The sequence below is a fragment of the Hemicordylus capensis genome, chromosome 6 (genome assembly GCF_027244095.1).
Source record: "Hemicordylus capensis ecotype Gifberg chromosome 6, rHemCap1.1.pri, whole genome shotgun sequence".
Classification (NCBI taxonomy): domain Eukaryota; kingdom Metazoa; phylum Chordata; class Lepidosauria; order Squamata; family Cordylidae; genus Hemicordylus; species Hemicordylus capensis.
Window position 1 is genome coordinate 143,454,009 of NC_069662.1, and position 18,017 is coordinate 143,472,025.

At 46.4% G+C, this 18,017-nt stretch overlaps 1 protein-coding gene across 1 annotated transcript in view; it reads right to left on the reverse strand.

Annotated features, from left to right (window-relative positions):
- LOC128329929 (patched domain-containing protein 3-like) overlaps positions 1-17,912 on the reverse strand; it is a 29,628-nt gene extending 11,716 nt beyond the window's left edge. The window contains exons 1-3 of the mRNA XM_053261866.1: positions 16,796-17,912; positions 8,279-8,400; positions 5,376-5,521 (exon numbers count right to left, since the gene is read on the reverse strand). Coding sequence (XP_053117841.1) covers positions 5,376-5,521; positions 8,279-8,400; positions 16,796-17,548 — 1,021 coding nt within the window. The 5' untranslated portion in view covers positions 17,549-17,912. The remainder of the gene's footprint in view (positions 1-5,375; positions 5,522-8,278; positions 8,401-16,795) is intronic.
- Positions 17,913-18,017: the final 105 nt, after the last annotated feature.

Below are 18,017 nucleotides of genomic sequence, written 5' to 3' on the forward strand. Positions count from 1 at the left end.
CTTTTGCGGGTTAATTGATGGATGATGTATTACCCACTGGGAGGTGTGGGTTATTCCAGGTCTTGACAGTGTAATACTGCACAGGGTGACTCACAGTTATAATACAGTTATCTTCCCAGTCAGAATACTGAATGATGTGAGACCAATCACTAGATTTCAAAGATCTACACCTTCTTTATGCTGTGTGCACCCATGAATACTACTACCCAGGTACAAGGAGTACAGGAATACCACAAACACCTTGGTCCAAGTGTGCATAAGGAAAGGACCATAGGGCTTTCTAAAGAACCTATTCATGAGATGTTTCAACATCCTCCTTACTGCCTGGAACCAGACCAATGTGAGTCACAGCCAGACTAGCAAGTGGTCTCACTTGATTCTCTTTATTTAGCGGGGGAGAGCAACTGGCCCTATCCATCCCCAGCACAGCATCCCTCCAGTGCCTGTTGCTGGTGTCTCTTGTTTCTTTTTCAGATTGTGAGCCCTTTTATTGATCTCTGTGTAATCCACTTTGGGAGCTTTTGTTGATAAGCAGTATATAAATATTTGTAGTAGTATATAGTATATACTTGTGAGCTATAACCACATTCCCAAATACAAGGCCAGTATTACATAGATATACTCTGACAAAATACTGTCACTATATAGCATTTCACTATATACAAGCCACCTAATGGCGCAGTGGGGAAGTAACTTGCCTAGGGAGCAACAGGTTTCTGGTTTGAATCCCCGCTGGTATGTTTCCCAGACTATGGGAAACACCTATATCGGGCGGCAGCAATATAGGAAGGTGCTGAAAGGTAAACCCCTCCTGTATTCTACCAAAGAGAAAACCAGAGGGCTCTGTGGTCACCAGGGGTCGACACTGACTCAACGGCACAACTTTACCTTTACGCTGCCCTAAAATGTGTTTTAGGAACTCCAAGGCTTGCGATGCAGGCAGGTGGAGTGCATATTTACTAGGGCCAAACTGAACATCAAGTCAGAGATGCATGAATGTATTCTCTGATGTCTTGCAGGTGGCAGGGGAGCTAAAAACATCTTTATCCCTGTGCAAAATGCTTCGGATAGAAACTGCACCTTCCTGGAGCTACTATTAGTCACAGAGAGGAAAACATGCAATCACTTGTGTTGTTCCTGTATGTTCCCCCCTCCACAGCTAAAAGCAGCTGTGAGGGGAGCCATTTGTATTCGGGAAGTAGTGTCGAAGGAAATGGTTACGCCTGCCTCCCTTCCACCGTGACCCTGGTCCAAACTGTAGCCCCCACAGCTGCATTTAATATAGTCTATTGGTAGTAGCCACCTAATGGAGCAGTGGGGAAATGACTTGATAATCAAGTCAGAGGTTGCCGGTTCGAATCCCCACTGGTATGGTATGTTTCCCAGAAACGCCTATATCGGGCAGGAGCGATATAGGAAGATGCTGAAAGGCATCATCTCATACTGCGCGGGAGGAGGCAATGGTAAACCCCTCCTGTATTCTACCAAAGAAAACCACAGGGCTCTGTGGGCGCCAGGAGTCAACACCAACTCGATGGCACACTTTGCTTACTATACTACCCAAAACTTGTGTCTCTAGGTGGTTTAACACAACATAAAACAAATCCAAACAAAAATTAAAACAGAGCAATTTAAGTTACAATTCCAGTTAAAAAGCTTGAGTTCATAAATGCATCTTTAATTTAGCAATATACATAGATCTATATCTTTTATGCATCAGAGGTGCATTCATGGCTGCCTGTAGGACACCATGCTTAGTTTGCCCCTAAGACAAGGAAGTTAATAAATAAATAGTTCTTGAACTTTTCACAGACTGTGTCTGTCACAAGAGACTCCACACTATAGCCAGGTTCCAAAGGGCTATGGAACTTATTCCCTGATTACAAGGAAATTTTGCAACTTGTTCCTCTTGGATACCAACCTCCTTATCACTTGACAAACTGCTTTGAAAACCGAGGAGAGTTTCCAAAGCAATCTGTGACACAGCATGGAGGAACCTATTGAAAAGAATAAATCCACTGGATTAACACAAGCCATTTGTGTAAGCATGAGCAGCTTTTTGGACTGCAGCTTATATGTGCAATTCTGCAGCAGTCTTAAGACAGCCTGTAGTTTAGTTTCCTTTGCAAGTTAGAACTCAACTCCTGGGATTAACTGCTCTTAGAAATGTGGCTCCAATCCTAGCACCGTTCAGTTGCAACAGCATCTGGGATGCTGAATTTGCATACAGCACCTCCAAGAGAATGCTCAGCACTGAAGAAGCTCCACTCATCCCTCTCCATAGTCACAGCATTTGTTCACAGAGGTCCTCTTCATGATCTCCCAGTGTTGCTGATCATAGGAAGAATCTTTGCACAAGTACGTTATTTGTCTCTTTAGACAAATACTGTAACACGAGTCCATCATGACTAAAAAGGGCTCCTGAAGTCATTATTTTAGAGCGAGGGTTTTCAACTGGGGGTACTTGAACCCCTGGGGCTACTATGAAGCTTTGTAGAGGGTACATGGGGTACACTTTGGCCCTCCAGCAGATGTTGGCCTACAACTCCCATAATCCCTGGCTATTGGCCACTGTGGCTGGGGATTATGGGAGTTTGTTTATTTTATTTATTGTTGCATTTATATACCGCCTTTCGTTAAAAGACAACCCCAAGGCGGTCTGTAGTTCAAAAATAGCTGCGGGGCCTAAGTTGAGCAGACCTGCCTAAGGCGTGCACACATGCGTAAGCTCACAAGTTTTTCAATGTCCGCTCAGTTGATTTTAGATTTCGCTCAGGTTGAATTAGGAAGGCCCCACTCTGAATGCATGTGCGCACACAGTGCCTTGATAATGCTGCCCTGAACAAAACTCATTCCACACAGAGATGAAAAAAATTAGAAGGATCACCGACCCTGAGCCTGTCATTAGGTGCAGGAGGGGTGGGCTAAGCCTTGGCACCAATCTGGCTGGCTAGATGCTCATGCGTAGCCCAGTCATGTGGGGGAGGGAGTGGCTGGGTCAACCACTCCCCTGTTAACTGAGCAAAGAAGCGCCTTTTAAAAGTGGCAACTCTCTTTATTTAGCAAGGGGAGAGCAACTGGCCCTATCCATCCCCAGCACAGCATCTCTCTAGTCGCTGGTGTCTATCTTTTGTTTCTTTTTCATACTGTGAACCCTTTGGGGACCATGGGCCATTTTTATTTATTTCTATATATGTGAACTGCTTTGGGAACTTTTTGTTGAAAAGTGGCATATAAATATTTGTCATATGTGTCGGGTCAGGGGTATGCTGTGGAGCCCTGGCTATGAAGCTGCAGAGGATGGGAAGGAGGAGGAAGCCGCAGCAGAGGGCCAGGGGTTTGGGTGTTTTGTTTGCCAGATTCCAGGGCAGATTCACTTAGCTTATATTTTATTTCCCACCAACTGTGGCGTAGCGGGGAAATGCTTGAGTAACAAGCAGAAGATTGCTGGTTCGAATCCGTGCTGGTACTATATCGGGCAGCAGCAATATAGGAAGATGCTGAAAGGCATCATCTCATACTGTGCGGGAGATGGCAATGGTAAACTCCTCCGGTATTCTACCAAAGAAAACCACAGTGCTCTGTGGGCGCCAGGAGTCGAAATAAACTTGACGGCACACTTTACCTTTACCATCTATGGCAAGATTTACTTCTGGATTCACAATTCTTTGCTGCTTATGTGGGGGTGGGCCTGAGCTCAACTTTTGAGATGGGAGTACACTTGTTTTAAAAAAAGGTTGATCCCCACATGCTTCATTAGGATTATCTGCTTCAAGTAAGGGCAGATTCCCACTTGTTTTTTCCTATTCTGATACACACAACCAAGTAAAAAATACGCACACACTTCATACGTGGATACATACACTTGTTGTTTTTTTGGTCACATTCCACTTTAAAATATACATGAGCAGCAATCAGATCCAGATTTGGCTACTATTAATGCCCATTGAAAAAAGTAAATTCCCACCCATTCCCTGACTGGGTGGGGGTCAAGAGCTCATTCCTGTCATGCTGAGAGAGCCTCAGTGTGGGATAGAGAAGATGCCCTACCCTTCTACAGCTCAGGAAAATGGGCAAAATCACCATTGCAAGATGATGAGAGCAATTGTGGACTCCCTAGTAATCATGATTAAGGAGATGGATGCTGACAATTTCTGATGCTTATTTAGATATACCCATCCAAATCCCAGGAGACTAGTACACATTCACTAGTAGGTGAGGTCTGTTGTTGTCCGGACAAAGTCATTTTGCATAGACGACACTGCTAAGAAATTTCGGGAAATGAAACCCAGGCCCTCTAGTATTGGGGTGGAGGGACATTTGTAGAAACCGCATTATTTGGAGTGCTTGATCTAACCCTAAAAATAGGGCTAATTTTCTTAGCTAAACAATCCACTCTCATGGTGAGAGTGGATGGAGCAGCCTGTGCCTCTGGCACCACTTCTTTAAATCTCCCTGTGCACCAGCTGAGAAGCAAGGAGAGTGGCTATTTAAACTGTAGAACCGCAAAGAAACAAAACTATGCCCCATGATAACTAAATTGGTATACAAAGAGGTGGCCTGTGAATGGCAAAATCGCTCTTTGAGGGCCATCTATATATGCCGTAGAATTTTTTATTAATGTTCTTGCAAAAGGGAAGTGAAAGAACATTTGAAATGTATAGGTTTTCAGCTCCAAACATTATTTATTTTATTGAATAAGTATCATATATGGTGTAGTGGCATGAAAGATCCCCTTTGTGCAAGAATATTGTATCTCGAGGAGGGAAATGTAGTGCCTGCGTCAGGATCTCAGCCATGAAATGTGCCAGTCCCTCTGTTTGTGGCTCACACAGGGCAACCATCTTGCTCGAGAGTGAGTGGCTTGTCAAAAGCGTTCTCTCACCCTTTTATCTCTGCTGGGATCCTTGTTTTGGTTAGTGATATAATTCTCTGATTAAAATGACATCTGTTCACCTACCTGTCTACATGTCTCTCCATCTCAGACCCAAGAAAAGAATCCGTGCCCCTGGCACAACATATGGTAAATCTGAATCATTGTAAATTTTAATCTGAGAAAGATCTTCTACTTTTATTGGGCATGCTGTCATTTTAAATTTACTCATCTGACAGAGTGTGAAAAATCTAATGAAAACAGTTAAAATATGATTCTATTCTGTATGTCTTCTAAAAACTACCAAAAAATTTATTTAAAAGCTTCCCCCGCCCACCAACATATTCCAGTGTGAAAGTGGTATATTCAGCTAATTTCAGTGGCAGGATTGTGTATGCAGAATTTGGTATCTGTAGGTCATCAAGAAGTAGGACTTTATTTCACACCAACCAACCAGCCAACCAACTTCTTCAAAATATAATAGATATTTGCTCACACTTACCAAGTATAAGAAATGGGGCATTTGCAGCTGTGACAACAAATGGCACCCCACAAAAAAACAATAATCCAAAACTGCTAAGCACGGATAGGCCCGCCGACAGCACTCCAAATGCTGCAACCCACACTTTTGTCCGTACACAGTCTAGCCTGTAAGACAAATGAAAAGGAATCTCAGCGGAAATGGAGTTTCATGATATAGGTGCCAATTCACTCCTTCCTTGACCAAATCTAGAAGAACATGTTGCACCTGTTGCATTTTAAAGATATTCTCTCAACAGCCACAAGAATTAGAAATGTACTAGCTGACCGGGCGCATAGCATCTGCGCCCCTAGTTCTCCCTGACTATTCCCCTCCAACTTCAGCCCCTTCTCCCTAACGTCCCGCCAATGCCCACCGCCTGGCCCGCTTCTCCCCGCCCCCCGCTTCTGGCCGGCTTGCTGGCCCGTTTGCTCCTGCCGCCACCTCCTCCTCCTGGCGGCCTAGCCGCCTCCTGACACTGGCGGCCGCGCAGGGCCCTCCACCGCCACCTCCTCCGCCGCTTCCTCGCCACAGCCGGTCCCAACGCCTGCCGCCATTTCCCCCTGCAGCAGCTCAACGGCCTCCTGAGTCCTGCTGTGCGTGAGCCTCCGCCGCCCAGCCAATCCACTGGGTGCCAGGACGCTTTCCACGCATCAGGACGGGCACGTCTACGAGGATTAAATATATAGATTTTTAGAAATGAAAGGTTATAGTCTACCAAGCCCTAACCAATAGCTTTGTTAAGGAAAACACTGAGCTCTGTGTGAGCCTTGCTCTCGCACTAATTGTGGACTTGGCAGTCCAGGTCATGACAGTTATTTATATATGCGACATTTTTTCTCCATTTCGCTGCAGCAGCTTCATGGGACTGTGGCTTACTTTGCTGAATGATTCACTCCTTCTTAGCCTTCTTGCTACTTCCCTGAACAGAACCACCCACCCTCCGTAAGATTAGACAATATTCCATTTATCTAGCCTCACATTTTCTACAAGACTGTAGGACGACAACCTCGCCCACACTGTAAACCATATTGAAATCCTTTCCTTTAATAAAGCTGTCTGTTGTTAAGGAAGTGTCATAACTATCCCACAGCATGACACCTGCAATAACGGTAATGCATTTCTGGAGAAGTATTAAAAACAAAACAAAACAAAGGGCTGACCCTGACTAAACTACTCAACAGAAGTCTTACTGAAATTAAGTAGTCACTTTAAAGTAGCTCCTAAGTAATAAGGGCTATTGAACAATTTAATCTGGATGTCAGCCAAGCTGTTTTGCTCCTTCAGTTAAATTCTTGCTTATAACCTGTTCCTACTGACTGGAGTTAGACATCCTACCCCCAAAAAAATCCTAGCACTTCTAACATAATTAGATCGGAGAGTCTGGGCTACCAACAGGGACTCCTGGAAGGAGAGCTGGGCGCTTTCCAGATTAGACCCTAAAATGGGGTCAGGACGTATCTCTGAAGTGTGCTTCACACTTCCTGTGTTGTGACACCGCAGTCCCGACACTGACCGCCGGGTGCCATTCATATGTTGGATGCCTTGTTTTGAATTTAATCACTGCGATTTAATGCTATGATGTCATTTTATCCGGCGTAAAAAAGGTGTCATTTTTCTGGGTTGTTAAGTTTTCTCGAGACTGCTCCCCTTGCAGGTTTTATGTTTTGACTGCAATTTGCCTGAATAAGGCATTTAGCCACTATTAAGCAGCTAATCTGGAAAGCACCCTGGTCTTGTGGTAGTAAGCATGAATTGTCCCCTTTGCTAAGCAGAGTCTGACCTGGTTTGCATTTGAATGGGAGACTAGATGTGAGCACTGTGAGATATTCCCCTTATACCTCTGGCCCTTTTACATGCGGCTGCTCTGCGAAGAGCAAAAGGTCCAAATTCCCTCCCTGGCATCTCCAAGATGAGGCTGGGAGACACTCCTGCCTGTAACCTTGGAGAAGCTGCTGCTAGTCTGTGTAGACAATACTGAGTTAGATGGACCAATGGTCTGTCTCTGTAGAAGACAGCTTCCTATTTTTCTATTATTTAAGAGTGGGATAGGAACATAGGAAGCTGCTATATACCGAGTCAGACCATTGGTCCATCTAGCTCAGTATTGTCTACCCAGACTGGCAGCAGCTACTCCAAGGTTACAGGCAGGAGTCTCTCTGAGCCCTATCTTGGGTGTGTCAGGAATGAAACTTGGAACCTTCTGCGTGCAAGCATGCAGATGCTCTTCCCAGAGCCACCCCATCCCCTAAGGGGAATATCTTACAGTGCTTACACATGTCTCCCATTCAAATGCTAAGAAGGTGGACCCTTCTTAGCAAAGGGGACAACAAGACAGGTAGGCTCTCTTTATAGTTAGGTGAGAAAGAAAAATACACTTGTCTAATACACTTGTTCTTGTCAAGTGTAGGGTCCAAGTTGATAGTCACACTTAAGCAACCTTCTTCTCATAAGAACCCTTTCACTCAGACGTGGAGATCTCTCTTCCACTCCTTATTACTGCTCTGGCCCTTTTACATGGAAGGAGACACAACCGTGGAACTCTCTATGTGCAAAATCACATCTGGACGGATGTTCAATGCTACTGCTTACAGCTACTGGAATAATTAAGGACTACTATGAGCAAAAATAATTGTAAGCTCACGACTGTTAAGTAATAATATATAACTGCTTCTGTTGAAATATTTCAGTTCTTTAACAAGTGGCTGCATTTTGCCAGTCTCCACAATTTTTCTGATGTAACTAAAATACTTCCTATATAAACTATTAGTTTATATTAGTTTATAGTTTATAACACTATTAGTTTTAACTATGAGGAAAGATGAAATTCTATGATTTAAAAATTAGATGATTTACCCTCCTCAAATAATTAAGAAAAACGTTACCTTGAACATGACATAATTGAAAAGAATATTGTTAAAAAATATGTGATGGAAAACAGAGGGACAACTTCTTTGGTATTTTTTTCAAACTCTTCTTGTCTGGACAGTGAAGTAAAATAAGCCACCTGCCAGGAAGGGCAAAAAGAGGACAATCTATTAAATATTTAATATCTACCTCAATATTATCTCTGAATGTTCATAACAGTTCAAAAGATAGGAAACAAATTGTAACAGAGATCATAAGTTCTTTCATAGTTTTTTCCAGTTACAAGATTGCATTAATTGAAACCTTCAAAATGTTGCAGCTTCTTTCTATACAAATCCCTGCTACATGGTAATTTACAAAAATCGCTTACTCAGTTTCCTCTAAATTTCCTCAATTTTTTAAAAAGAACTCCTCTGGTAGAATATTCAGCTACCGTATCTCATGAATGAGACCCGTGCCTTATAGAGGCACCTTTTTAAAGTGGTGATTCTCTTTATTGAGCAGGGGGAGAGCAACTGGCCCTATCCAGCCCCAGCACAGCATCCCTCCAGTGGCTATTGCTGGTATTTATCTTATGTTTGTTTCTTTTTTTAAGATTGTGAGTCCTTTGGGGACAGGGAGCCATTTTATTTATATCTGTGAAAAACCACTTTAGGAACTTTTGTTGAAAAGCGGTATATAAATATTCATCATCATCATAATGACTCTAATACATCCTGATTTACAAGAATCCAGATGGCATACTGGAAAAACTGTAATTTTAGGGCACTTCAGATGTGTTCTTGGTAGTGCCACCCTGTTGTTCATTTTCTTCTACAAGTAGCAAACAGAATGGCTACAGGACGTTCTCCAGATTCCGCACCGCAACAGTTTCATTACATGTTCACTAAGTGTCCCTCCATTTTGCCCATGTTACGACATTGGTGTTGTTACGTTGTCAGCAGGGTACCATTCATATTTCCCGTGCCCTGTTTCGGATTTAATCATTTTGTAATTGTCCTATAATGTGGCAAAAGTGTTGCAGGAAAGTAAGTAGCTGTATTTTTCCATTCTAGAGAGGCTTGTCACGTTATTTATGCTTGCAGTGTGTACAGTTATTTTCATAATATTATTTCTTGTTTACACAGTAGACCAGTGTTATTGACCGGTTTGTTTTATCCAGACATCGAGTCCTTCCCAAGGACTTGGGATGGCTGAATTTTATTTTCAATATTGCTGTTATTATTATATATATCGTTGCAGAATATAGGCTGTTCCCAGTAAAGTTGCTTTTTGTAACTGGCTGATGGTGATTTCTGTGGCCCCTATGGTGTTGAGGTGCCCTTCAAGGTGTTTTGGAATTGCACCTAGGGCGCCAATTACCACTGGGATTATTTTTGTCTTCTTCTTTGGGAGAAGGGAGGGGGCGAGCACTGTTTACAGTGCGAGTGGTGGGCAAGAGGCTCCCTTCCAGCCCTTTCCCTGATAAAAGCATGTTCCGTGCCATCCCAACTGCAATAGCAGTGCGAGGATTGGTTGATTTTATAGCTCCTCTCAGAGCTGTCCATGAAATAATTTACCAGGCTGATTTTGCTCTCCTTCCAGAGGGCTCCTTGGGTGGGGATGGGAGGGGGGGTGCCCTCCCTCCCTTTTGTGCCCCCTCCTCCCCCTTGCAAAGCTGCTGCTTTCCTGGAGCCCCTCTGCCAGCCCAGCACTGACGGGGAGAGAAAGGGGCAGCAACGGCTCGGGGTTAGGGAAATCTCGTGACTGCCAGTACCAGAGGAGCCACCACTCTTGCTCGTGTGGGGTAAGCAGGGTTGCTCCTCCTGGGCAACTCACTCCCCACACCCCGTCTTCCGATTGCTCACCCTCACTGGAGGAGCACTTGCCTCCCCTCCACCTCCTCCCTCCTTCTACACCATTAAAAAAAAAAATTATTATGATTACTTGCCTTGTGCAAGCCTGCAATGGCAAAAGGCACCATTTTGGAATGGCGCTCCCCCCTGCTGGCAGATTTGCGCAAGTGTACAGAGATTTTTTTGTTTTTTAAAGGTTCCATAGCGTCGATCCCCCTCTTGTTGGGGACACCTTGACCCCAACATTAAACCCAGAATTACCAACCCAGAATTGTGTAGAATTCAGGCCTGTGTCTAAATTCCATTTTATTAAGGAATCAATTAATGCCTGAATTCACATGAACTGACCAGTGCATGACTCCCAGACCTCATGACTGCCTGGTAAATGATTTGTGAAGGCAGGGGTAATCTAGCATTCTGTATCAGTGCTTGTGAAACTCACAAGAGACACAATGGGTCTTGCTTGATTACCAGTCTCACACTGCTAAAATTAACTTGCTCTCCAGTAATCCCCTTACCTCGCTGACAGGATGCTTCTGCCTTAGTCAAATGTATTGATTAACTAGCCTCACACATGTACCCCTTTTTGATGTTACTTTAAACATTCTTTTGTTATAATTACACACTAGATAGATGTACACAAGAAGTAATTTAATTGCTGTCTCACACAAATAGATCTAATTCTTTCACTAACTCCTGACCTTTAACATTCTTGGGACCAAGAGAGGCAAATTTACTTCGGAAATGACAATAGAACAATATTCTGCTAACAGGAGATGAACAGAGATCCTGTGTTCCCTGAATGACCAAATATCCTGAACTAATATTGATAATTAAAAGACAATATCCAGAGGATAACAGGAATAGACACCTTTTGTGACCCAGGAGACTCAATGGACATCAAGGGATGAAACCACTATAAGAAGGGAGTCTCTGGGCATGGCAAATTAGCAAGCTTTGCCTAACAAGCAGATCTTTGCTCAAGAGCCATCCCAGAGTTTGCTGCTAGAGCCACGGGGCTAAAAGCAGGAACTCTTTCCATGGACAGGAACTGTTGGTGACCTCTGCTGCGTAGTGAGAGGTCAAGACTTCCCCAGCCATGGTGCTCTCACTCTCCACCTCGCTCTGAGCAATCTACCACCAGCCTGCTTGACCGCTTGAAGACTGCATTGCTTCCAAGCACCTGAATTCCAGCACCAGCTTTCTGGCAGCTGAAGCATGCATCACTCTCAAGTTCCAGCAATGAACAAATCCATTGAAGCCTGCTTCGGGAACCTGGTGAGATGCCTATTCAACGCACAGTCTAGCCTGCTCCCCACTTCCCTCCTAATCACTGTCACCCCCTTCCCAAGCCCTCCCTTCCTCATGCCTTTCTCTCTGTTTCTCTCTAAATACTTTATTAGGATTTATTAGCACAGGCGTCATCGGGGGGGGGGGGCAGGCAGGGCATGTGCCCTAGGCGCCACTCGAGGGGGGTGAAAAAAGGTCAATGATTGCCCCCACACCGGTGCTGGGCAGCCCCACAAAATTTTAGCAATTATATGCTGGTTTGCTGGCTGGGCTGCTTTGCACCGCACCTCACCTCCGGGTGCCGCGCTGCTGCTCTCAGCCAGCCTGCCTGCTCATTGGCCAGCCAGTCGTCCCTTCCTTCCTGGCTGGCACCCCCCCCCCCGGCAAGATCTCACACACACGCACATGTACTGCTGCACGTAGCGCTCTCGCTGCCGGCTCTCTCTTCAGTTCGGGCTGCAGTGTGCGTGCGTGCCTACTAGGAGGAGGAAGGAAGGATGACGATCATCATCACGGCAGTGATCACATTCATTCAACAATAAAGGCTGGCGCAGCATCCAGGGGTGTGTGGGTTTTTAAAAAATTATTTCTTCTTTTAATTAAATTTACTGAGGAGGGGGGAGAGGGTTGTAAGCTAAACGGGGCTCACGGGGGTGTGTGTCTCAGTGGCGGCGGGGGTGGCGTCTTATCTTAGGGCTCAGGGAGAGTCTCTCTCTTAGTGGGGGGAGGCGGGGGGTGACCTCCCCACCCCGACAGTAACTACTACTGGGAGTGAGTGAGGCGGGCAGGAGGCGGCGGGCGGCAGTGCGAGCGGAGTGAGAGTGGTGGCGACAAGAGAGTTGATCTTTTCTGTTTCCCGCCCTCCCTCGAAGAAGAGCTGCGCCGTGCTGAAGCCTGGCCAAGGTTGCTGGGGTTGGGGCGTGGTGTGCATGCGCTGTGCCGGGACCGGGGTGGGGGGAGCCTGGGGAGGCTGGGCCCGGGCCGGGCAGATTCCAGGTGCAGGCAGCGCTGGCAAGAAGCTCCCCTCGAGTCTGCCAGTCCACATGCTGTGGGCTGCCCAACCGAGAGGTGAGCTGACTGAGCAAGGCTGCGCGCACGCATGCGGTCAGGGCCGGCTTTTCCTATGAAGCAAGAGATGCGTTGCATCGGAGCGCCACCCACTGGAGTCTGGGAAGGTGCTGATGGAACTTGAAGAAAAGCAACAGGCTTTTCTGTCTCTTTCTTCTCTGCAGCCAAGTGGATTCCGAAGTGGATTGCAATGCAAAGACAGACAGACTCACAGAGGTGGGGGTGGGTAGGGTGGCTTCCCTTTGTTCTCCCAGCTGCCCCCTCTGGGCTCTGGCTCAGTCTGAGTCAACAAGTCAAAACAAAGGGACTTTCTTTGTTTTGCAAAGGGACTCTCAAACAAACTTGACCAGAGCTCTCCTCCTCCCCTTGCTTGATCTGGGCTAGGAGAAAGGAGACATGGGGGAGCGAGCAAAACCACAGGCACAGTCTAATTTCAAAGAGGAAGCATCCTTTATCATTCCTATTTCAAAAACAGTAAGCAAAAATGGAGGGGTGCTTATGGGGGATGTATGTTTTGTGAAATAGGGAGATACCAGGCATGGAATCACTCTGTGTCTGTGATTCTGTGGATGGCAGAGTACTGAATGCAAAACATGCAGTGCCTGTAGAATCCAGGGCAAAAATGCAAAAATGCAGTATGTTTTAGTTGCTTAATGCAGTATAATGTTCAATTTAATTTTCAGTATGATTATTTTGAGTTAATTAAGTAGAATTTACAGGCATAGGTAGGGACTATTTTTTAAAGGGTGAAAATAAGGAACAAGGACTACTTGAGTGTTTTGCCTGCTTAATCATGAATGTATCCACAAAATTGAGATTAATTGGCACAAAGAAAAAAGCCTGTGTGTGATCTTGTGTAAGTTTCAATGATGAGATAGAGGGGAGTAAGAAGGATTTTGTGAGTAGTTGTTCATGCTGGCCAGTGAATTGCTGTAATGAATACCTTATATGTTACACCTTAGTTTAAAGAATATACATACGGATCGATCTCTCTCTCTCTCTCACACACACACACACTCCTCATTCAGTTCTGGACATGTAAAGGTAAAGTGTGCTATTGAGTTGGTGTCTACTCCTGGTGACCACAGAGCCATGTGGTTGTCTTAGGTAGAATACAGGAGGGGTTTACCAATGCCATATCCCGTGCAGTATGAGATGATGCCTTTCAGCATCTTCCATGTAGCATGTGTATAAATGTGATTTAGTGGTTAGAGTGCTGGACTAGGACCGGGGAGACCTGAGTTCAAATCCCCATTCAGCCATGAAACTAGCTGGGTGACTCTGGGCCAGTCACTTCTCTCTCAGCCTAACCTACTTCACAGGGTTGTTGTGAAAGAAACTTAAGTATGTAGTACACCGCTCTGGGCTCCTTGGAGGAAGAGCAGGATATAAATGTAATAATAATCTGTAAGGGACAGAGGAGCCATGCGATTTCATAACCCCATGAGAAATGAACCTGTTCTTCTATATGCCATAAATAATATAGCTTGAGAGGCACATACTTATCTCTTCTCAGCTATCCTGGAGACCTTACTTCTTGTAAAGTCAGAGCCAGAGGTGAGATATAATGTTTTTGTGTGCCACACTGTGCATGGCGCATTATTTGTGTGTAGAAACATAGGAAGATAGGAAGCTGCCCTATACTGAGTCAGACCATTGGTCTATCTAGCTCAGTATTGTCTTCACAGACTGGCAGCAGCTTCTCCAAGGTTGCAGGCAGGAATCTCTCTCAGCCCTATCTTGGAGAAGCCAGAGAGGGAACTTGAAACCTTCTGCTTTTCCCAGAGCAGCTTCATCCCCTGAGGGGAATCTCTTCCAGTGCTCACACATCAAGTGTCCCATTCATATGCAACCAGGGCAGAGCTCGCTTAGCTAAGGGGACAAGTCATACTTGCCAGCACAAGACCAGTTCTCCTCCTATTGTGTCAGTTTGAATCTGTAACTGACATTTCCATCAGTTCCCCCTAATTGTCCTTTCAAGTGGCAATCACAGAAACTGATGACAAAGGTGTGCTATCCCTTTAAATGCCACAGGCCTTGGACGGTTCTAAGCCAGGCCTGCCTTCTGACAGCTGGGATAGATTTTTCAGCCTTGAATTTTTCAAACAGGCTTGGCTGCTGTTCCCTGATGACTTGCTTGAATTCTTGCAGTCCTCAATCTGGTCTCTCTTTAATTTATTAATTAAAATTAATTAATTAATTAATTAATTAATTAGATTTATATACCACCCTTCCAAAATGGCTCAGGGCGATTCACAACATGATAAACAATTAAAACAAATTAACTATTAAAACTGGGTAGCCATTCCCCAGGTCATCAGTATCTAGCCAGCAATGACTCTCTTCCCTGGTAAACTGACTTCCTGATAGGGAACAGGCACCTTAGCTCTTTGCCTGCCCTTCCTCCTTCAGCTCTGACTCCATCTTCAGCCTTCTTCCTAAGACTTCTGTCCCATACAGTATCTTCTACCCAATCTGCCTGAAACCCACTAGGACCGGGGAGACCCGAGTTCAAATCCCCATTCAGCCATGAGACTTGCTGGGTGACTCTGGGCCAGTCACTTCTCTCTCAGCCTAACCTACTTCACAGGGTTGTTGTGAGGAGAAACATAAGTATGTAGTACACCACTCTGGGCTCCTTGGACGAAGAGCAGGATATAAATGCAAAATAATAATAATAATAAAATAATAATAATAATACATAATTATATTATATAGCAATAGCAATAGCACTTACATTTATATACCGCTCTATAGCCGGAGCTCTCTAAGCGGTTTACAATGATTTAGCATATTGCCCCCAACATTCTGGGTACTCATTTTACCGACCTCGGAAGGATGGAAGGCTGAGTCAACCTTGAGCCCCTGGTCAGGATCGAACTTGTAACCTTCTGGTTACAGGGTGGCAGTTTTACCACTGCGCCACCAAAACTCATATACAATGTTATGTACATAATTACATAAAATCTTTGTGTATTAAATTTTGAATACACACTAATTGTATTTCAAATTTTTATTTTTCACGATAACGAAGGGCGCTCAACAGAGTGTTGCATCTGGGCGCCAGATCCCCTAGAGCCGGCCCTGCACGCGGTGCTGCCAATTGCCGAAGCCCAGCTAAGGCTGCCTGCTGCTGGGGAGTGGGGACCATCTGGGGACAGGGGTGCGCGTGCCACAGCTCCGGGACTTAGTCTGGGGTGGGGAGGCTGGTAGATTCCAGGCGGTGGGGCCCAGGGCCGTGGCAGGTGGGCAGCAGCGAGAACAGGGCCCGCTGAAAGCGTCAGAGCGTGCAGCCCTCTTCTGCTCCCCGCTGAGGCAGCAACATGAACTGAATGCCCAGAGCTGGTGCCTGTTTTGCTTATTGCAGAGAGAATGGGGTGGGGATTTGCCACTTGTCTCTCGTCCTCGTTACCCCGCAAACCCTTTTTGCACCTTGCTTATTGTTTCGTTTGGTAGTGGGAGAGTTGAATGTTGGAAAAGATGGTTTGAGGGAGGGTGAACATTAACCTCTTTTTCGCATTCCTCCACTCTAGACCGGAGGCATGAGCTAGACTCCAGTTGACTTCTTAAAATTATTATTCTATTTTATTTAGTGCCCCTTAGCTTCAGTGGAATTAAACGGAATAGTGAAACTAAACTGAAAGCAGTGGGGTTGGAGGGAATGCCAAGGGCTTTAAAAATATTTAAAGAACAAAAAAACCCTTAATGTCTGTTACAGTCAACTCCCTTTGTGTTTGCAGTGGTCATTCTTTCCCCTTCTGGTTTTTGTTTTATTAAGTCAGTCAGAAGCAGAGATTTTCGGAACAGAGACCTGGGCTTTGGCCAGTGCTATTAATAACCTTCCAGTTCAGGTCACAGTTCCCTTTATTAGTGTGGCTTGCAACTGTCCAGAAGGTGGACCCCCCCACCCCCATTTTCCTTTCCTACATTCTTGTTGATGAATTAAGGACATAGTGCTTTCCTGCACACATTGGTGTTACACTCTAGTTAGTAGACTGTGGCTTGCTTTTATAGGCTGAGAAAGCAGCCTGAAAGAATGAAGGGCTTAGCCCCTAATTTTTTTTTTATCTCCGGATGTTGCTGGAGTTCAGATCTCATCATCCCGAGCCACAACGAGTGATGGGAGTTGTAGTCCAAGAACATCTGGGGATCCAAGTCCGAGAACTCCCCGGCTAACCCGTTTTCCTATAAAACCGTGCATGGAAGTGGCTATTTAACTCTGTAAATGCCGTTTTAGAAAACAGCATCTTGAGAATATAAGCTACCGCGTAGGGTGGAAGCAGGCAGTGTTCACGTTTCACCGTTTCGTTTGTGAACTGGTCCCAAGTGTATGCGCCTTACCCGAAAGGAGCTGAGGTTCAAGGAGGCCAGCAGGTCCGGGATGCGCTCCAGGAAAGTCTCCACCCAGCGATTGCTTTTCTCCCGCAGCCCAGCGTCGTCCTCCTGCAAATAATAGACAAGGCGCAGCGCTTTGGCGGCCTCGACGGGGCGCGCCTGCTCATCTCCCGGGCGCAGCTTGACGCCCCCCAGGAAAGGGGCCAGGAAAACCCGGCCCTGGAAGAGCGGGAAGGTGAGGCGGGGCAGCATCGCCTCGATGCCCCCCGGGGAGCTCTGCGCGATGCTGAGGAGCGGGTTGGGGCTGAGACACTTTTTGCTGCTGCGGGCGCAGAGCTGGGCGAAGGAGAGCCCGCCCGCCTGCAGCCCCCGCACCGCCGCGTCCAGCTTCTGCAGCTCGGCGAAAGCCTGCGCGGTGAGGAGCGAGTCTCCGGGGGCGGCCACGGCCAGGAAGGAGACGAAGGTGCCCTCGCCCGTCAGCCTCTGGGCGGAGAAGTGCTCGCCGTCGTTGGTCGGGAAATGCTCCTGGACGAAGCGGCGCTCGCTCTTGGCCGGGCCCCCTCGCGGCGTGAACTGGCCTTCGATATCGTTGGCCTCGAGACCTTTCAGAAAGACGAAGCCGGCGCCCAGCGCGGCCGAGAGCGCCAAGGGCAGCAGCAGGAAGGGCCACGGGTGGGCGCCCACCAAGGCGCCGAGGGCCCGCAGCGCCCGCGACAGGGGCCGCTCCACGCAGTCCGTGTGGCAGCCGCGCGCTGGCATCTCTGCCCCCTTGTTCGCGCTTTCCTTCCCTGGCAACTGCACTAGTCCGCGTTGCCTTCTCTTCGCCGGGGACGGTCGGAAGAGCCGCGGCCGTACGTTTTGATGCTACCTACTACAAAGCCTTCGCAGTGAGCCATGATGGTTTCACTTTCTGGTCCGTTACATGCTGCGGAGGAGGACGTCAGCGCAGGAAGAGGAAAAATATAGACACTGGGCGAATATTTGCATATTGAATAAATAATGAACTGCCTGACCGCAGACACAAAGGCACGCTGGCGTAAACACACAATTTATGCTACAAAACGCTTCAGAGTATTTGAGTCCGTCCGCTTCAGACAAGAAGATGCCCACCGGCACACGTGATCAGGACGGAGTTGCTCCGGACCACACCCATTCTGATGTCAAAAGAGGATGGCCGGATAGTACGTACAGACGACGCCCTCCTGTAACGGAACGGAAGCGCTTCGCT